Source organism: Lagenorhynchus albirostris, chromosome 20 (assembly GCF_949774975.1).
Source record: "Lagenorhynchus albirostris chromosome 20, mLagAlb1.1, whole genome shotgun sequence".
NCBI lineage: Eukaryota > Metazoa > Chordata > Mammalia > Artiodactyla > Delphinidae > Lagenorhynchus > Lagenorhynchus albirostris.
In genome coordinates, this window is record NC_083114.1 from 2,438,152 (window position 1) to 2,459,901 (window position 21,750).

The 21,750-nt window shown below is 46.2% G+C and overlaps 1 protein-coding gene across 2 annotated transcripts in view; it reads left to right on the forward strand.

The window, feature by feature from the left end:
- The window catches only part of SPECC1 (sperm antigen with calponin homology and coiled-coil domains 1), a 183,475-nt gene that overhangs the window by 115,298 nt on the left and 46,427 nt on the right, over nt 1–21,750 (forward strand). For both annotated transcript variants that reach the window (XM_060133596.1, XM_060133595.1), the window contains 5 exons: nt 2,223–2,368; nt 3,459–3,559; nt 8,218–8,299; nt 11,249–11,405; nt 14,311–14,413. In XM_060133596.1, coding sequence (XP_059989579.1) covers nt 2,223–2,368; nt 3,459–3,559; nt 8,218–8,299; nt 11,249–11,405; nt 14,311–14,413 — 589 coding nt within the window. The remainder of the gene's footprint in view (nt 1–2,222; nt 2,369–3,458; nt 3,560–8,217; nt 8,300–11,248; nt 11,406–14,310; nt 14,414–21,750) is intronic.

Sequence of the window (21,750 nt, forward strand, 5' to 3'; positions counted from 1 at the left end):
CTATGCGTCTTCTCCCTACACACACACACACACACACACACACCCCTATGCTTCTCCCTAGACACACACACACACACACACACACACACACACACCCCTATGCTTCTTCTCCCTAGACACACACACACACACACACACACACACACACACACACATCGCTGTTATGTAACGTGGTAGGTCTTTAGTCCAGTAGCTTCGTTAACCTACTTAAACAACTGGCTGGGTTTTCTCACACTCATTCTTGCTGTCCTAGCCCAGCAGACTAGCGTGGCTAGTGTGGAATGCTGCCCTTGACACCTGAAAGCAGGGGGTCTGGGATTGCTTCTTGCATCCTTGCTACTTCCTTATGGTGTCGAAATGAGTCGTCTGTATCATTTGATGTTGTGAGTCACAGAGAAACTTAGGTAATCAAAGAGAGCACCTCGGCGGAATGTAATTTTATTCTTATTAAATTATCAGGGAGTGCAATAGAAGTGGACTTTTAACAACAGTCTTCCTTTGAGGGGTGCTCTAAATCCTCCAGGCCAGGTGGCAGGGCGGGTACATGGATGGGCAAGAAGGTGCCCTCTGTATCACCTTCCTGAGAATGGCTGGGACAGAAAGGAGAGGTTTTTCCCCGGCTCGCACCTAACCTGATTTCGCTCTCTCTCTTCCTACTTACCATCTGATTTTATACTGTGTGACACAACAGGGAAAATAAAGAGAACCAACGCCATTCGATTAAAAAAAAAAACAAACCCTTACCAATTTCTGAAATACCTGATATTTCGTTCCAGAAAAAGTCATCAATTTACTGATTTTCTTTTTCACTCGAAAGAAGGGACTGTGGAGACAAGAGTGTAGGGCAGTGTGACTTAAGCGTTTTAAGTTCTGTTTCACTTAAATTTATTCTACTCACGTTGATTACAGAACAACAGGAGAAAGCTTTGAGGATTAAGGACAAGTAAATTCAACCGCAGAAGCTTATGAGTAGCTAGGTTCCTTTCAAAAAGATCAATAAATGAATATTTTAAACTTCCACTGACCTTGCTGGAAGTATTCTGTTTGAGCCATATTCTCATAAATTAGTCATCTTTTTGCAAAACAGCTGTGGCAATTTGACACAATGGAAAGAGCAGTGCTTTAGGAATGGGAAGTTGGGAGGTGTTGTCTTGGCACATTCACAGGGAGATTAAATGACAGGCCAGCGTCCCCTGGATGAGGAAGCCATGCATGGGAGGATTGACGCAGATGGTCTGTCTTTAAAAGGCTCTTCTATGAGTCTGTGCTGCAGTCTGGAAACCACAGAGAGAACTCACCAGGAAAGTGTGGGAGAGCGGAGAAGCCTCAGCTCATGCAGAGCTGCAGTGTTGCTCTAGAGCACAGTTACCATCCTCTTGGGGGCAAACACATATGAGTCAGGATTCTCTTGTACCTAAGAGATGGCAGCCTCGGGGGTTTAAGCAGGAAGGTACTAAAGGGCTTGCAGGACTGTTGGGGGATGGGGGGATTGCTGGAGAAACAGACTCCAGGCTCAGCTTCCAGGAACGACGCTCGAAGTCACAGCACACAGAACTGGGCTGCCAGGCCAGCTGCTGCCTCTGCCGTGAAGGGGAGCCTTAAGCCAGGAAGCTGCCTGCCTGGTCGGAAAGCTGCCACCAGTTTCCAGCAGCAGGAGAACCTTGCCTCTGCTTCCGTCTGTCTCAGCGTAGTGAAGGCCCTGTGCCCGGCCTCTCCTTCCTGACTCAGGTCCTGGTGCACGTCTTGTCCAGTCTTTCTGGCAGGAGCCTAAATCCCCCATCTGAAATCCTAGCTGCAGGGGGTCCCGAAATGTCGTCTTTCCAGCCTCTGTGTGCCAGGTGGGGATTAGATTCCCATCGACACCCCAACCCGTTGTATCCACCACGGACAGTAAGCTAACTGTTTTTTGATAAATAACATCTGTCTGGGTTTTTTTTTTGCAGTTTACAGTTACATCCTTTTTATTTAGAGCTCATGTCAAGTCACCCTGCATAGAAAAATGCTCTCTCTGGCCATTCCGGAGAAAACATCTCTGATACAAATTAAGAGCGGTACCCACGTTATTTCCTAAAATGCAAAGCTGGTACGGAAAACAGGATTTTCAGTTTGCGATCCCCCTCCCAGATTTGTTTCTCTTCTCGACGTTGGTTGTTTCCATCTGTGTCCTGTGTCCCGTGGGGACATCCTCCACCTTTCAATCTGATTTGCTCTTTGCCGTGCAGACCTGTGAAGGAAGATTCGGAGCCCTCCGAGGTGGATGCTCCTGGCCGGTGGCACGGCGGCTACGTGAACAGAACTCCTCCGACATCTTCGGAGTCTGCAACCACCGTTAAATCCCTTATCAAGTCATTTGACTTGGGGCGTCCAGGTATTTCGTCATTTTGTTTCATAAGCAAAACTCAAATTCAGACCGTGGCCCCATGGATCAAGCCCGTCCTCCACCACCCTGGTCCCACGTTGGCGTGACCACGGGGCCCTTCCCAGACCATCCACGTGTAGACATGGTGCGTGATGCCCTCTGGGGCTCCAATGAGACAACAGAGAGAGTCAGCTCTCCTGTCCTCCTCTCCGCAACTCCAGTTGCTGCCTCTCCACCTTCCTCTTCTGCCTCTGTGTCTGTTAAATCCAGGTCACTGCTGAGCGCCTTCTTACCATCTCGTGAGGATTAGCAGGGCCAGCCAGAGGCTTCGTCCCTTGGGAAATGAGGCGCTGATCTGTGTGTTCGGCCGCCTTGCTGACACCCTGGGCTCCTTTATCCTAGAACGTGCTGTTACATGCTTCTCCCCCTGGTCTTGTGTGTGGCCGCTGGTGCTGATGTGTCGTTCCTGATCGTGGGACATTCCCAGCTTTTTCTGGCAATGTCTGCCTGACTCACAAGTCACCTTTAGTCACTGTTACCGCCACATGAGAAAGATGCATCTCTATACTGTACACCTGTAAATACAGTAAAGAGAAGAAACCCGATGTGCCTGTATCCAAAATGCAACATATTTTTTCCCTTGATTGCAACAGATATGCCTGTTGTACTGGAAGGCCAGGGTAACGGCTAATCCTAGGATGCTGTCTCTGCTAAAATAGTTCGGGGCTAAATTAGATTAAGATTAGACTACAAAGACTTGAAGCTGTGAAGACTCAGTGACTACATTCGGTCTGTGAAGGTGGAAAAGGAATGAACAATAATGGTTTATGCAAGAGTGTTCTGTTCTGCCTGCTGTAGGTGACTCATCACCTGTATGTGTCCTACATCTAAGACCAGCCCCCATTTAGTTAACTCCCCCCAACTCATTCCCCAATTCAATACTGGTCCAGGGCAGAAGAGGGTGAAAGAGTACACGTAATACCTAATTGGCATCATGGGATACTTTTTTAGTCACCCAAAAGAGTAGCAAGTCAGGAACTATTATTTGCTGTTTTGAACCGGAGCAGCGTAGAAATGTCCCCATCTCTTTTCTTGGCAGGTGGAGCTGGGCAGGACATTTCTGTCCATAAGGCCTCCAGGAGCCCCCTGAGCGGAATCCCCGTGAGGACCACTCCAGCTGCCGCTGTTTCTCCAATGCAGGTATCAGAGCCAACGGCGTGGGGTGGGGGGTAGGGCTGGTGTCACACGGTACCCAGGCAACAAAAGGGAACCGAAAACCAGTGGGTTTATTTTTTTGAGGCACATGGAACATTTTTTTAGTACGCCTAAAATAATAATAATGAAACTTTCATTAAAAATTGCCTTTTGATTCCTGAGGAAGGTCTGAGATGCTGCAAACGACATACGGGTTTTTTTTGTTTGTTTGTTTTGTTTTGTTTTGTTTTGCGATACGCGGGCCTCTCACTGTTGTGGCCCCTCCCATTGCGGAGCACAGGCTCTGGACGCGCAGGCTCAGCGGCCATGGCTCACGGGCCCAGCCGCTCCGCGGCATGTGGGATCTTCCCAGACCGGGGCATGAACCCGTGTCCCCTGCATCGGCAGGCGGACTCTCAACCACTGCGCCACCAGGGAAGCCCCTGTCATACAGTTTTGTTAATGCCTCTTTCTTGGTTTCCCATAAGATGACACTGTCAAAGATTTCAGTGAAATGAAGATTGTAATTTTTATTAGAAGTGGACATTGAACTGGGTATATTACTCAAACAATCGATTTTTTAAAATGCCCCCAGAGAGAGAGAGAGAATGTTTACAATTTATAAATTCTTAGAGTTCACTGCATGTGACTGCATGTGAAACCTGAAGGTTTTAGACCACAGCCTCTTGGCATTTCTGTGCCCAGGGCCTTTGTTGTTATCGGTAGCACTCAGCATTTTGCCTCTGCTGAGCTAAGGTTGATCTTGTTGTCAACAGGTTCCATTTCTGATGTTATTAGTAGTTATGGACATTGTTTGGGGTCTTTTAAGCTTTAAAAAAAATACTTCTTTCACTTTTTTGCCCTTGAAGGTAACTTCCACCACCTCCTGTGTAAAACCAAATAAAACAATTATTTATTTTATGATCATCATTTTTTATTTAATAAAAGTGAAAGAGGTCATGCTTCATTTTTACTTATCTTTATTGAGCTATAAACACAAGTTTGCTAGGAAATGTTTTACAACTGGCTCCTTGGGGGAAAGAGCCCGGATTTGTAGTGTTTGCCAATTTCTTGGTAAATATTCCCGTTGTGGCCAATTTCAAGCTTTTTCTACGACCTCAGTGCATATGGGGTTGAGAAGAGATGTACATTAGATAGTATTTGTACAAGACAGACACGGCAGGTATGAAAACCCCATTAGCAAAATGTAGAAAAATAATTAGGAAGCAATGAGTTTTGAGTATTTATTACTTTTGCTGTTAACATAGTCTCATTTTAATAACAGCCGTGGTTAGTAGCTTAGCCTGCACAGTTCCTGAAGACTTATCCGTCGGCGATATGAGCAGGTACACACCAGCTGCAGCACACCACTGGCTATAATTCACATACCATGAAGTACAGACCTCTTTAATACGTAACTTGGATGTTTCCATGTGTAACCAACACCAAGATAAAGCATGTCTGTCACCTCAGAAGGGGCTCTCATGCCACCATCTCGTCAGTGACCCCTTAGAAAGAACCGTTCTCTGACCTCTCACCACAGATTAGTTCTCTGTGACCTCAGACTTTGTCACTGGATGGTTTTTTTTTTTTTTTTTTTTACATCTTTATTGGGGTATAATTGCTTTACAATGGTGTGTTAGTTTCTGCTTTATAACAAAGTGAATCAGTCATACATAAACATATGTTCCCATATGTCTTCCCTGTTGCGTCTCCCTCCCTCCCACCCTCCCCATCCCACCCCTCCAGGCTGTCACAAAGCACCGAGCCAATATCCCTGTGCCATGCGGCTGCTTCCCACTAGCTATCTACCTTACTGCGTTTGTTAGTGTGTATATGCCCATGACTCTCTCTCGCCCTGTCACAGCTCACCCTTCCCCCTCCCCATAACCTCAAGTCCATTCTCTAAGAGGTCTGCATCTTTATTCCTGCTTTACCCCTAGGTTTTTCATGACATTTTTTTTTTCTTAAATTCCATATATATGTGTTAGCATACGGTATTTGTCTCTCTCTTTCTGACTTACTTCACTCTGTATGACAGACTCTAGGTCTATCCACCTCATTACAAATAGCTCAATTTCGTTTCTTTTTATGGCTGAGTAATATTCCATTGTATATATGTGCCACATCTTCTTTATCCATTCATCCGATGACGGGCACTTAGTTGTTTCCATTCACTGGATGGTTTTGCTCAACGCTGAGTCTGTGAGATTCATTCCTGTTTTTGTGGCAGTTCTTTTCTCGTTGCGGTGTCATGTTCCTTTGTAAATATACCATTCTACTGATGGTTTATCCATCCTACTGATGGTTGACTTTTAGATTACTTCCAATTTTTAACTCGTGCTTATTTTATTTTATAAATTTATTTATTTGTTTATTTTTGGCCGCGTTGGGTCTTCGTTGCTGCGCGCGGGCTTTCTCTAATTGCGGCGATCAGGGGCTACTCTTCCTTGCGGTGCGCGGCCTTCTCACTGAGGCAGCTTCTCTTGTTGTGGAGCACGGGCTCTAGGCATGCGGGCTTCAGTGGTTGTGGCACGCGGGCTCAGTAGTTGTGGTGCACGGGCTTCGTTGCTCTGTGGCATGTGGGATCTTCCCAGGACCCACATGGTTAAAAGTCCACCTGCCAATGCAGGGGACACGGGTTCGAGCCCTGGTCTGGGAGGATCCCACATGCCGCGGAGCAACTAAGCCCGTGAGCCACAACTACTGAGCCTGCGTGTCTGGAGCCTGTGCTCCGCAATGGGAGAGGCCCGCGCACTGCTATGAAGAGTGGCCCCCGCTCGCCGCAACTGGAGAAAGCCCTCTCACAGAAACGAAGACCCAACACAGCAAAAATAAATTTATTTATTTAAAAAAAAAAAGTGTGTACGTGTGTGTGTGGGGGGAGTGTGTGTGTGGGTGTAGTGAGGGAGAGAAAGTGTTATAAATTGGGTTACACTACATGTTATTCAGACACTGGCTGCTTTCGCTTTGTCATTGGCATGTACCCCTGAGGGCAGGGATTTTTATCCCTCTGGCTTGATGTTATATTTCTTGTCTAGAACAGTGGCTGCACATAATCATATCATAGTAGAAGCTCAATAAGTATATGTTGAATAAATGAAGGAGTATATCAGATATCTTTAAATGTCAGTGTTTGGAGAAATAATTCATTCTTTTTGAAGGGTGTATGATAATGCAGTGATTAACTTAACCACTCCTCTGTTGATAGGCATTTAGGTTGTTTTGGATAAAACTTATTACAAAAGTGGGGCTTCCCTGGTGGCGCAATGGTAGAGAGTCCGCCTGCCGATGCAGGGGACACGGGTTCGTGCCCCGGTCCGGGAAGATCCCACATGCCGCGGAGCGGCTGGGCCCGTGAGCCATGCCCGCTGAGCCTGCGCGTCCGGAGCCTGTGCTCCACCACGCGAGAGGCCACAACAGTGAGAGGCCCACGTACCGCAAAAAAAAAAAAACTTATTACAAAAGTGAAATTCCTTCTACAAATTTTTCCCCACTCAAGGGACTATTTCTCTATGAATGTGTATCCCCATTCTTTTGTAAGTACGTCAGTCACTCTAGCTAGTTAAGCGGGAAGGAATTTAACACAGGGAAGGCTGCAGGGGAAGCTCTGATCTGCACTGAGCTTCAGCAAACGTTCCCAGAACACCCCAGAGTTGGCCCATTAAAGGAACATCTATTTCTGCCAGAATCAGGAAGTCTTCCTCTAAGTGCAGCCTGGGACCACTTCTGTCAACATCTAGGTTCAGCCTTCGGGCCACGGCACAGGTGCAGCCCCTGTCAGCAGATCCTGTCCTCTAGGTTCATCCAGGTCGTAGCTAGTGACAGGATTCCTTTCTTTTTTAAGGCTAAATAGCATTCCATTGCATGCAGAGACTTCCTTTATCCATTTATCTGTTAATACATTTTTAGGTTGTTTCCACCTCTTGCCTAATGTGTGAATCATGCTACAGTGAACATGGGTGTGCAGGTACCTCTTCAAGATCCCATTTTCAATTCCTTTGTGTATCTACCCAGACGTGGGATTGCTGGATCACGTGGTAGTTCTGTTTTTACGTTTCTGAGGAACCTCCCTACCGTTTTCCATACCAGCGGCACCGTTTCACATTCCCACCAGCAGTGCAGGAGGGTTTTCTCCACACCCTCACCAACAGTTGTTTTTTCTGTGGCGGTTGTTTTTTCTGTGGCGGTTGTTTTTTTTATAATGACCATCCTTACAGGTGTGAGGCGTTATCTCATTGTGGTTTTGATTTGCTTTTCCCTGATGACGGGTGATGTGGAACATCTTTTCATGTACCCGTTGGCCATTAAAAAACAGTATTTTTTTACACGCATCCTTGAATATACATAGAATATTCCAGGAAGATGTTCACAAACCTGATTAATAACAGTTACCCCAGGGAGAAGAACTGGGTGATGGGAGTGAAAGGGAGACTTTGTTTTCACTCTGTGTCCCTTCTGTTCCTAATAGGATCTATTACCTATTCAAATAAAGAAGTCGTTTTAAAAGGTCCCCCTGGGGATTCTAACGAGCTTGAGAACTGTTTATGCGCGTGCGCACACACGCACCCGCACACACACGCATACACACACGCACACACCCCTTGCTCATGCTGTCCCTGATGTGACACGTCCACCTATGTGCGGGTACCTTTTGGTTTCAGAGGCATTCAACCTTCAGTAGTGCTCGGCCGGCCAGCAAAGGAGTGACTCAGCGCTTGGATCTCCCAGACCTTTCCCTCTCAGGTAAATCACCTTAAATAGGAAGTAGTTCTGACTTACGTATTGTGAGGTTAACTTTTCTTCTTTTCTTTGCATGAAACTGAGCTTAGAAAAAGAATCATTTATTTGCAATAAGTGGCATTTATCGCAAACAATTTCAAATTCTGAGTGTATGTGTTATGGACACAAGACCCCAGCTGTGTCCTGCTGGCTGCACTTCTCAGGGTGCATGAGTTTGGGAGAAATGTCAGGCTCTGGAGGTCTTTTGTCTGTTCTTTTAACTAAATCTCAAGAGACTATCGCATCTTTAAAAGAAACTATTTTGAGAAAAAAATCTTATCTGATTCTGAAGTTCTATTGCTCCCACAGTACCTAAAATATGCCTCTTCTGAGCCGTCTTTGTCTCTGAGTGTAGACCTCTTCCTGTTGTTATGCCATGTTTTAAAAACTTCGGGTCCCGACGGCGAAGCGCTGCTTGTGACCGCAGGGCTGCACGCGCCTCATTTTCGCTCCTGCTGCACATGCCGTGCTGATGGCCGATGTGAAGGAGCTGTTGAGGGGGAACCGGGGCGGGATAGCGTGTGGGCTTGCACCTTGGCCCCCCCTGCTGCCTACGGTCCGGCTCTGGTCCGGCTGTTCCAGCCCTCGGCGCTGGGGTTCCCCCATCTCCGAAACAGAAATCATGCCGTCCGCCTCGCGGGACGGCCTGGAGGGTTGAGTGAACCCAGCCGGGCTGGGGACAGAGCCGCGGAGGGGCTGCTGTCACCTACGCACTGTCGCCTGTGGAGTCAGCTCACACCCCAGAGCTGGGAGGCGTCAGCGGAAGGTTCCGGCTGTGTAGAACATTCACCCTGGAAATTGACGGCTGACTGCGAGGTCACTGCTATGAGGAAACAAAAACAATGAAAAGAACACTAACTGACTTATTCCTGGTGCCTGTTAGAAGGAGAGAAAGCCAGAAATCTAGACCGCATGGAGAGAAATCCTTTGTGTCTTTTAAGTGTCAGTTTCTGTGACATGGTGAATAAAAAAGACATCCCCACTATCCTTTTTTTAGGTCATGGTCAAACACAGGTTTATCCTTAAAATAGTTGTTTCTGTGAGATAAGTTTTACCCTTTGACTGTAAACTGTTTCACCTCACCACCTTATTTTTTTCGCTTCTGAATTTTTTCTTTTTCATGGAATTAATAGGATTTTAGCCTTAGATAAACCCCGACATTGAGAATTTAAAGATTACCTTGGTCCGTTCCCTGCATTTTACAGGTAAGAGACGCAGGCCCTGAAGAGCTTAAGCAATTTACAAAGGCCACACTGATTTTGAGTAGCTCTGGGACCAGGATAGGATTTTTCCTGATTCTTTCTACCCGGTTGCCTTCTGGTGACGAGGCTGGCGATCGCTCTGATAGCAGCTTCATAAAGAAGTGGTCACGGTTTGTATAGGACTTCAAGTTGTCATAATGACTTCCAGGAAGAGGAAATGGTGACCAGAGACCACGGGTTGTCCAGGGTCAGAGGAATAAGGAAACCAGAGGGGGTGCCCGCGCTGAGTTCTCCACATTTGTTTGCCACATACTGTGAAATAGGAATGACTTGGTTATAAGCGCAGGGCTGTGTGTGTGATGTTTTTTCAATTGTGGTAAGATATCTGTAACATCAGATTTACCATCTGAACCATTTTTCAGTGCATCAGGTGAACTTTTGGTCTTAGTACTGGTAATCTCTGTTCCTCCAGCTCTAAAATTTCCTTTGTATAGAGAAACCGTTCTTTTCATTGACAAGATAAATACTGACGCTGAGACCACAGCGGCGATTGCCCGGAAGTAAATAGTTCATCCTCAGCAACCCCCCCACCCCGGCAGGCCCCTGTCCACCCAGGTGATTCTGTTTACTTGGCTCAGAAAGGACTGCACGGTGACAATTGCCTGTTTTCTGGCCAGCCTTGCAGCATCACGTCCCCAGAAGCTGCAGGACTGGGGTTAATACACTGTTTTTGTTGTTCCCTTCAGTGATGTAAACTCTGTTTTTCTCTGCTCTTCCCAGCTAATTAGCCTCACTCCCAGCTTGAGCACCCATAATTGATGCTATCAGCTATACAAGTATTGTTTTCTCCACGACTGTGGCGTCAGAGGAGGGACGCTGGGCTCGGCCTGGTCACCAGCTGTGTGTGGCATCAAGCAAGTGACCAGTTTCCTGCTCCCAGATCCTCTGCACATACAAACTAGGCAGTCTTGGGAATTTTCTCCCATTCTGCACTTTTGTGATCCTTTGGGGAATATCCTCTGGAGGGTTAGGCCGTCTCATTAGCTCTTTTGCCACAGACTAATAGGACAGCAGAGAGGAGCCTCAGAAGAAATACTGTGACTGAGTTTTGGCAAGCCAGGCCCTGTGGTTGGCATGGCTTCCTGTCCTGGGAAATGGGTGTCACTCCTGTTCCCAGCTTTTTGACCCGATAATCCCACTAGAGGTCTTCCTGCTGGCGCCCTCCCTCAGATGCGCGTTCGTTAGAACATGGTGCTTCACCGGGGGTCGGGCTGGCTGCATGGGCCTGGCCACCTGCGCACCTGCCAGAGGCTCTTAGAAGCAGGATGTCTGCTCAGTGCCCTGCTGGTACCATCTTGAAATTCAGAGTAGTTTTTGAACGAGGGGCTAACTTGGCATCAGTCCCTATGAATTACAGAGCCAGTCCTGCCTGGAGAATCCTTTCTAGAAAACACCACGTCCCTGTTTGCATTTTCATCACTCAGTCCAAAAAGTGTATCTGTATCTCCATCTGTATCTGTTGTGTAGTTTTTTAAATAATTTTACTGGAGTGTAGTTGATTTAAAATGTCGTGTTGGTTTCAGGTGCACAGCACAGTGAGTCAGTGTCTCTTGTGCATTTGTACGTGACACTGATGTGAGGATTGTACTGGAGAGTGTGGTGACCCGTCGGGTCTCTCCTCCTCACACGGGCGATTCTGTTGTCCCCACAGATCTTCTGAAGGGAAGGGCCGAGGACCTGAGACCAGACCCTTATCTCCGGAAGAGCCCCTCGCTCGAGTCCCTGAGCAGACCTCCTTCTCTGGGCTTCGGGGGCTCCGGGCTGCTGGGCGCTCCCACTGGGGGCTGGAAGCCACAAAGCAAACTCAGGTATCCATCAGAGCCTGTTATGTCTCCTGCCTTTGCAGTGTCACACCAGCAATTCTGACTGCTGACGAGGTTCCGGCCGAACTGCCTTCCTTTTGTCCTTTCACACTCCTAAATACCACTTCTCCATCTGTGTCAACCCTTCCCTGAGGTTGCAGCTCACCACCCGGTATCCGGGACACCCCCTTTTCTGCCTTTGGTGTCTGACACCCATTTGGTGTTTAATTTACCGTTGCATAGTGTGTGTGCCATGGTCCCCGTTTGGGCTATAATTTAGTGGACAGTAAATACTCCATCTTAACACTTTAATCTCTTTCTCAGCCCCTTGTATTATGCTACACTGAGCCTTTCAGTAAATATTTACGAATAGGCAGGTAGATGAATACACAAAATGGGCTACTTTAGAAGTAATGGCTTTTTAACATACGTTAGAACTACCATTATGAGTATTATGAAAGGATTTTATATAAGTCTGAATACCTCAGGCCAGCTATTGTCATATCTTTGGGTGTGGCCTATATTTGGACCCAAATAGATGAGGTCATATCTTTCAGAGGTTTAATTTAAAGCCCCAGATATTACATTTCTGTCATGTTTATGTGCAAGAGATTTAAGTAATCAAAACAGGCTTTAAGTACCAGAATTAGTGCTATTCTGAAATTTCTCTTTTCTTTATGCCAGAAATGTATATAAACAGGCTATGTGTATGTTAATATGCTATTTATATTATACATTCATCATGAAAGGTTACATTAGTGAAGTTAATTTGTTGTTTCATTTTTATATTCATGTTACTGAGACAAAACAATAATAGCATAGAAATTATTTACTTTGGAAATTCTCGTATTATTATTATTGCAATCATATCTAGTTAACTTTATAATTTTAAAGAAAACTGGTAAATGTTTTATTTGTTTATGCAGAAACTCTTTTCCAAGCCTTCCCTCAGTCTTCTCTGATTTGTCAGGCCTAAAAACTTGGCTGACAAATTCGATGAGTTAAGTGATGAATTAAGACCAGGCATAGTAAAAACAGGCAAAATCCCCATAACTTCATCGTTAACGGTGATTCTGACCACAGAAACTCATGGACTCCAATTTACAAATATGCTGGGTACACGGGAGAGAAATCACCTGAGGTCCAGAAGTGTCCCGTTACTCTTTTAAAAGTCATTGTAATTAAATAGTGGATGGATACAAAAGAAGAAGAATAAAATATGTCTAAGGCATGAAGAATTAACAGTACAATGGAGATGCACCTGGGTACTTACCTTCTAGTTTAAGGAAAAGAAAATCATTACTTTTGAAATTTCCTATCAGCCGCTTCATTGGTATCACCTCCCTGCCCCCCCATTCTGAACTTGCCTTGCTTTTCATTATACTATCACCGTGTATGTTTGTACCTCTAGCAGTATAAACTATATTATTTAAATTATATGTTTAACATTTTGTATACATGGAAACATCTTGTGTTTATTTCCGTTTTTTTAAATTCAAAATTGTTCCTGTGATGCACTCACGTTATTGCATACATCTGTAACTCTTTAGTTTCTACTGGTATATAGCATCCCCTTGTATGAATATACCACAGTTTATCCATTTCCTGATGAGGTACATTTGCTTGTTTCCAATTTTTTGCTCTTATAAAAAGTGCTGCTATGAACATTCTTGTATATATGCCCTGATGCTATGTACATCGGGGAGGAAATCCTATTACTCTTTTCTAAACAATTGAGGTATAGTTGATTTACAATATTATATATGTTTCAGGTGTACAGCAGAGTGATTCACACTTTTTAAAGGTTACACTCCATTTATGGTTGTTATAAAATATTGGCCATATTCCCTGTGCTGTACGATATATGCTCGTAGATTATTTATTTTACACGCGGTAGTTTGTACCTCTTAATCCCCCCACCCTCATATCGGCCCCCCTCCACTGGTAAACACTAGTTTTTTCTCTATATTTGTGAGTCTGTTTTGTCCTATTCACTAGTTTGTTTTATTTTTAGGTCCCACATATAAATCCTATCATAGAGTATTTGTCTGTTGCTCGTAAATTGTTGCTACAGGTGCCGCTCCAGACGTGCACCACCTCCTGTTCTCCCTCTACTGCTAGCGGTGTAGGGAAATAGAATACTGTTCCACCTGCTGTAGGAATGTAGTTCTCATTTCATGATATTCGTCATGGAAGACACTGTGTGATCTTTAGTCCCTCTTTAGTATTTGGATAATTTTACGTCACATACGAAGTATAGGTGTCTATAGAAAACTGAGGCTGGGGCACCTAAACTCTTGCTCTTGGAATGATATGGTATTAATTAGTGAAATCACTTCCTTTGGCTAAACAGGTGCTCAGAATTGAGTTCCTGCACCATAAACTGAGGAGTATGAGTGTCACCTTCAGAGTATCAGGTCCCCCCTGCCATTTTGAGTCAGTTTTACCGATTTTGTTTTTCATCTCCATTCCCATCACTTCCCCGTAAGTAGCCAATCTGGTGTTTTTAAAATGCCCTTCCAATCTACCTTTTATTTGTTACATGGAAATAGGTGTAGCCTTGAAGCATGCAGAGTGTTTTTCTATAGGTGTCTTTAATTAAAATGATACTGTACATAGGTATTGATACATAAATAAAAGGCTAGAAGGATGGAGCAGCAGATAGATTAGAAAGAAAAAAAAAAACCCTCCTCAGACTTCTGAAAGCCAAGAAGCACAATTTACTTTCTCTTTCGTACCATGAGACATAATAAAAATGTATTGTTGATGGGACCAATTGGGTGGTTTCTTTAGAGTCTCACTAGATAGACCTCGACTTCTGCTTTTCTAATCTAGTTAGTTGTTTCCTACGTATTTGTGGGTTTTAAAAGTTAGCATCTTCTCTGTACTGTGTGCTCTCCTCTCTAACTAGCGTGGAAAGAAGAGACCCCCTGGCTGCCTTGGCCCGGGAATACGGTGGCTCCAAGCGCAACGCTCTGCTGAGGTGGTGCCAGAAGAAGACGGAGGGCTACGCGGTAAGGGGCGGCGGCGGCCAGCGCCCAGCGGCTCGGTGGGGGGGGGGGTCCTGTGTCCTGCGTGTGTACTGGCCGGGCTGGGCCACTGTGCCTGTCACTGTCGGCTTCTGTTCTCACAGGCGGGGTTGCCAGGGAGGGAGATGTCTGTGCGGCCCCAAGGGCCCCGTCGGAGAGGCGGGCGGGACTGAAGGCCCGTCTGTACTCCCAGCAGACGTGACCTCAACGCAGGCCTGCGTCTCTTACGGGAGGGGGCCCTTTCCTTCGCTCAGAGGAGGTATAAACCCCCAAGCAGGGCGCCCGACAGGCTGCTCAGCCCGAGCAGACAGCTTTCGCTAAATCATCTTCCCAAAGAGGGAGCCGTTTCCTAATTCACATAAAGTCCCCACACGGTGGACCTTCAACTTCTTCTGTTACTTTAGGAGTTGCTTGCATTTAGTTGAAGAGTTTCGGTTTTCTGGGACAGTTTTTGTTTTCCGTGAAGTTTAAACAAGGAAGTAATACCTGATATAAGTTTGTTTTTTTATTATGAAATTTCATGTACAAAGACAAAAGCGCGGCAAGCGTGAATCATAGTTTCATGAATTATTGTCAAGTGAAAACCCACGGAGTCGCACCCAGAAGCGGCACTGCCGTCCTCCAAACCCTTTGTGTGATTTTCCTGTCATAGCCCTCACGACTCCCACAGGTACCTTTGTCCTCAATTCGGTTCCTGATGGCTTTCTCCAAAAGTGTGCATCCCTAAATGCCACGTCCGTTTTGCCCACATTTGAACTTTATATAAATGGAAGTTAAAAACTGTAGTATTTCCACCTGTCTTTTTAAGTTAAGTTACTGAGATTTATCCATGTTGCTGCCTATAACTGTAAGTCTGTTCATTTTCTTCAACCCATCAGTAACCTGTTGTATGATCCCACCGTTATTCATTTATCCCTTCTGCTGTTGATGGGCAGGTGAGTTACTTCCATTCTGGGGCTGTCATAAATCCTGCTGGTATGTTCTTGTACTCCTCTTGGAACACACACGTGCTCATTCCTTCTGGATCTATACCTAGAAATGGAACGGCTGGGCCACAGGATGTGCGTGTGTTCAAGTGTGGTAGATTGTGTCAGCCAGATTCCCGAAGCAGTTGTACGGTTTACCTCCCACCAGTGATTTATGAAATTTCTGTTTTCTCTACCTTCTCCCCAGCACTTGCTGTTGTCAGTCTTCTTGCTCCCGGTCATTTGGACGCATGTGACGTGGGATCTCACTGTGGTTGTGACTTGGCGTTTCCCTGCTGGAGGGTGAGGTTGAGCTCCTTTTCATGTGCTCACTGGACATCTGTCTGGGCTGTCTGTCTTGGGACACCTGCTCAGGCCTTTTGCCCATTTTTAGAAGCAGACTGTCTTTCTTTCCTTATTGCTTCCAGGAGTTCTTTATATATTCTGCATACAAGTCCTTTGTCAAATAGACAGATATCCTCTCCCAGGGTGGTTGCATTTTCACTCTTTTGTTGAACAAAGTTCTTCATTTCAGTTAAGTATAATTTATCAGTCTCTGATGATTAGTGCATTTTGTTTCTGTTTAAGGAACCTTTGACTATTCCACAGTCATGAAAACATCTTCTTACGTTTTCTTCTGGAAGTTGGATTGTTTTACCTTCCCGTTAAAGAGACGCCCTCTTTAAAACGGCCAACTTCTCCACTCTCCTTATTCAGACCCAGCCTCCCGTGCCTTTACCCCATTTTTCTAAAAATTCTGAAGCCGCCGGCACCACGACTCTCCTTCCCCAACCTCCGGCTTTTAAGGGTGGCAAGAAAACAAGGCTTTGGCTGAGAGCCAGCCCAGACGGCAAGGCAGCAGCTGGGATGTCTGTGCAACAGCAGCAAGTCAAGCGTCTCAAAGTCAGACTCTGCCCAAGGAGAGAAGTGTCCCGAATATGTGACATCACCTTCTTTTCATTTTCTGTTAAAAAAGGAAAAGAAAAGGTCAGGGTAATGACCAATAATAGAGGCTCCCAAGGTCAAAGGAGTCAGAGAGGAGAGCTGGTTACAGGAGGTTTCAGGGTGAAGGAAGTAGACCTGGTAACAGAAAAGTGAAAATGGGAAGGAGTAATCAACCAGGCGCGAGGTCCAGCCACGGCCCAGCCCGTGGTCGAAGGCACTGTCATTTCCCCGATTCACAGAAGTGGGCTGAGGGACGTGCTAGAACAGGTACGAAAAGACAATTAAAATTTTCAGAAGGAATCAGCCCTTGAACGTGGAATGTCATTATGATTAGGTCACAGGGAGGGATTAGACGAGACATTTCCAGTCGTGTGAGTGAGAATGACATTTCCTGCTGTAGTGCTTTGTTTTGCTTTGTTTTTTGTGAACATTCTGAACTAGTTTTCAAAGCATCTCACGTTGGATGAAACCCAAACTGATTTTGCCTGCAAAGTATCTTCCATTCATTGTTAAGTCTCCGTAAACTTGGAGAGAAATACAAATCATATGTGTCTGATTTATTTACTCTTCACAGAATATTCTCTGTCTAGACCTGTTTGTTTAAGACAGGCCTTTAAAGCTTGTTCTCTCCGACTTGGGAAGCCAAAAGTAAATTGTAGAAAACTCAGACAGTTTAAAAACCATCTCTTTAAAAACCGGTAGCCATGTAATTTTGAGTGAAAATGATTTCTTTTTACCCCACCAAAGTGTAGTGTGATGGGTTAGATGAGAACTCTCCTTATGGGACTTCCTGATGGCGCAGTGGTTAAGAATCTGCCTGCCAATACAGGGGACACGGGTTCAAGCCCCGGTCTGGGAAGATCCCACATGCCGCAGAGCAACTAAGCCCGTGCACCACAACTACCGAGCCTGCGCTCTAGAGCCCGCGTGCCACAACTGCTGAAGCCCGCGTGCCACAACTGCTGAAGTCTGCGTGCCACAACTACTGAAGCTCATGTGCCTAGAGCCCGTGCTCTGCAACAAGAGCAGCCACCGCAACGAAGAGTAGCCCCTGCTTGCCACAACTAGAGAAAGCCCGCGCGCAACAATGAAGACCCAAAGCAGCCAAAAAAAAAAAAAAAAAAAAAGGGACTCTCCTTATGTTAATTCAGTGAATTCGTACTGAGGTGCCGGTTTGGAGCTATGTAATATTTAAGTGCTGGAAATGGGACAGGCACAACCTCTGCTCCCCAGGAACTTACCTTCTCATGGGGAGCGACCGTTAATTAAAATATAAGAGGAAAATATGTACTGTGTCAGCCAGTGGAATGTGCTAGGGAGAAAAATAAAGCCAGGAAGGAGGACTGGGAATGTCGGTCCTGTGGATGCCATTTTAACACAAAGGTCGGAGAGGTGATATTTGGGGGATGGCTCAGCTCACCTGGAGAAGGCGAGGACTCGTGTTTTCATCAGTGTTTATCTCACACCAAGTACTAGGCTCAGAGGTCATGGCCTTAGTGGTGCATCAGCTGGAGTTGAAGTAATGCGAGATGGTTGCTTCGTTTGGTGGCGGCGAAGGTTAGAACGGCCAGCCAGACCCTCAGCTGGCCCCCGGCCCAGCTTTCTGGTGTCTTGAGGTTGCCCCAGGATGGAGGCTGGGCAGGAGAGCCTGAGCAGACCTGCACTGTGGGGTGGGGCCCACACTCATTAAAAGGAGACCCTTCCAGACGGTCTGCTCAACTCAGATTTCCTTGGATCCTCTCGGGAAAAAGTCAGACTTCGGGGAAGGCCCTGCAGCTGCCCTCAGTCTTGGGCTTGGCACTGGTTATGCCTTTAGCTGTATCCCACCCAACCCACAGAACCCCTGCTACTCCCTTTCTTCATCTGCTTTTAGTTCCCTCTTTGGGGTTATGACAGAGAGATTTCCATCTCTAAAGAACCAGGAAGCGTTCTGCAGGGGCGGAAAACCACGATGGTGGTGGGTGGGGTGAGCAGAATTCTAAGAATGATGCCCAGTGACCCTCGCCCTGTGGAGTTTCCCACTGTATATGTGACAAAAGGGAGATTACCTGGGTGGACCTAACACATGAACCCGTAAAAGCTGAGAGTTTTCTCTGAAGCATAAGGACCCATACCGTCGGTGGGTGTGAAGGTGGAGGGGACGCGTGGAGAGGAGCTGACAGCCAGCGAGGAGACCAGGACTTTCCAGCATGGAGGCCTTGCAGCGCCGAGGTCCTGCCAACACCCAGGAAACGCCGTGGGGGCACCCAGCAGTTCTGAAGTGGACCGGCTGGTGCTGCAGGTCCTTTGTCCCTTCTGTCCCTGTCCTGACGCCCGCGGACCTCAGCTGGGCTAAGGGTGCTCGGCTTGCGTGGCCTTCTGCCGCCCTTAGCTGAGGGGCCTTGACCTGTAACAATGATGAATGCGTGGAATTCAGTCCCGATCGGCAAGGTCTTGGGACCTCCCAGGAAGCAGGACAGAGGCGCAGCCACCCCGCCCTCTGCAGGTGGCCCCTTGGCTGCGTTCCCAGGGCCCTGCCATGCCCTGGACTGCCGCCACACTGGCAATTCCATCAAGGTCATGTGGCAAATTTAAGAGGGCGAGTTCTGGCAACACCCTGAGTCAACTGGGAAGTGGATTCTGCCCCAGAGCCTCCAGGGCAGGGCCCGGCCCGGCTGACACCTTGACGTCTGAAGCAAAGAACCCAGCAGAGCTTGCCGGCACTTCTGACCCGCTAAACACAAGCTAACAGTAAATGGGTGTCGTTTCAGCTGCTGCAGCAACAGAATGCTGGTAGCGTGGAGTCACTGGGATCTGGACGCAGCAGAGAGAGCCCCAGGTTCTTCCTTCGGGTCAGGTTATTTACTTTTCCTACGTGATAACCAGGGACAGACGCTTCTTCAGGCCACTAGTGTACCATTCATTGAACGGTCAGCTCATGCTTAAGAGGCCCAAGCTCCCCATGACTTTCAGGGAAGGATTTTTAAAGACAAAGAGAGGGAAAGGGTTACAGGGTGTGTAATCAGCTCGAGCACATCCTTCTGATTGGCTGGAGGTGAGGTAACAGGGTGGTGTTTCAGGAATCTTAGTCATCAACCTTCTGGTTCCAACCAGTCTGGGGTCTGCATGCTGTGGTCAGCCTGTAGTCACCATCCGCCACGTGGGTGGGGGTCTTAGTTCCTGCGGAACAACTCAGAGATACGCACGTCAGGTTGTTCTGTGTATCTCTTGGGAGGAGCCTGGATTCTGTTTTCATGCTGAACTATTGTTTCTTGACCGCTTGTCCTTTCTTTCCACATTCCTTCCTTACCTAATTAGTAACTGCTTAAATCTGCTCTTTGGAGCTCAGGAAAAGCCTAGGAGACAAAGCCTTTTTTCTACAAAAAAGAGACGGGGGCTTTTGTACACGGGAAGGCCCCACAGGATGCTGCGCTGTTTCAGTCCCCCCCTTTTCTTTGATATACTCCTCCATCCTGAGGGGAACGGGGCAGGACATGGAAGGGAATAAGGTTTTTAGATAGAGACGTTTATCATAAACTCCGCAGGGGAATTCGATTTTAGGGGGATCCAGTTTCAGAGGGAGTGTGTGGGTACAGGGTTTCTTTTGTAGGTGATGAAAATGTTCTGGAATTACATAGTGGTGGTAGTTGTACAACCATGTGAGAACACTCAGAAGCTACTGAATTGTACATTTTATAAGGGTAAACTTTATGGTATGTGAATTATATCTCAGTAAAGCTATTATTTACTTTTAGGAAAGGCAGTTAGAAGAGCTTCTGTAGAGAGATCAAGGAGATGGCGGGTGAGATGTAGGTGGGGGCAGGGTAGGAAACCAGTACTTAAATTATAAATCTTATCAAACTATAACTTTAAAAAATGTATCCATGTATTACTTTGTATATTAAAAAATAATTGAGGGACTTCCCTGGTGGTGCAGTGGTTAAGAATCTGCCTGCCAATGCAGGGGACATGGGTTCAAGCCCTGGTCCAGGAAGATCCCACATGCCACAGAGCAACTAAGCCCGTGCGCCACAACTACTGAGCCCATGCGCCACAACTACTGAAGCCTGTGTGCCTAGAGCCCGTGCTCTGCAGCAAGAGAAGCCACCGCAATGAGAAGCCCACACACTGCAACGAAGAGTAGCCCCTGCTCGCCGCAACTAGAGAAAGCCCTCACGCAGCAACGAAGACCCAACACAGCCAAAGATAAATAAATAAAATAAATAAAATTTTTTTAAAATATTGAAAAGTAAAATGGAGATTCGCAAGGTGTTGGTCCTCTAGTTTTTATTTGGGAGGTGGGATTCACACTTGTTCACTTTAGTATCATTCATAATCCAGATATATTCTTTGTATCTATCGTTGTGTTATGACATACAGTTTGGGGGTGAAGTCTGAGGGAAAAGGCCATAAAAGTGTGTTACAGTCAACAATTAAACCAGATCCTTTCTGACAAAAACTTTAAAGTGGAAGAGCAGAACACCTAAGGAATTATAGTACAAAGAATGGGCTTGAAAATCAAACATAAACCTAAAAGATTGATCGCACATTTTTCAGAAAAATGGGCTTCTCCAAGTGGTATACCTAAAGTGTCCTTAACCCCGAATGGCACATACTATAACTCAGAATTTTCTCATTTTGGCCTGGCTCGTCTTATCTTTTCACATTTTATATCATCAAAGCTTTTGCCATTTGAAATAGCATAGGTCTGATCCTGTTACACTAAGTAACATTTAAGTCTTGACTCAGATCAGTGTTCAGCCAACCATGGCCCCGGGGGCCAAATATGGTCCACCACGTGTTTTTCACGAATAAAGTTTTATTGGCACACGGTCACATCCATTCATTTACCTGTTGCCTATGGCTGCTTCTGTACTGCAAGAGTGGAGTTGGGTAGTTGCAAAAGAGCCCTTGCCGGGAAAAGTTGGCTGACCCCTCCCTTAGATGAACATGCATACAAGTATCCCCCATCATTCAAATCATATTTGGCTTTTGCATTTCAGATATCAGATAGCAAGAAGCCAGTGTTCAGATGTCAAGAGATGTCAAGAGACTTACTTGAAAATGTATCTGACTCTGTTCAGTTTCTGATTTTGTATTGCACGAGTTGAGCTAGCAAGGAGATAGCTGTGCTGTTACGAAGGCCCAGACATCTTTGAGCCTGTTTTTAACCTCTCAGCTAGCAGCTACGCATTCTCCTCTGTTAGAGAAAAAAGCAGTCTTTGTGTTGTCCAAAACAAACCTTATTTTGCATCTGGAAAGAACACCCACGTCGTTGTCGCCGCACTGTGTTTTTCTGTCTCTGCTTCCCGGACAAGCACCGGCAAGCACCTAACCAATAGCGAGCAGCCTGTGCTCCATCGGGCCACTTGGGGCTCTGTTGGTTGTTTTCTTTTTTGAGACAGGTCTCTTGAGAGCTGCGAGCACGATTCA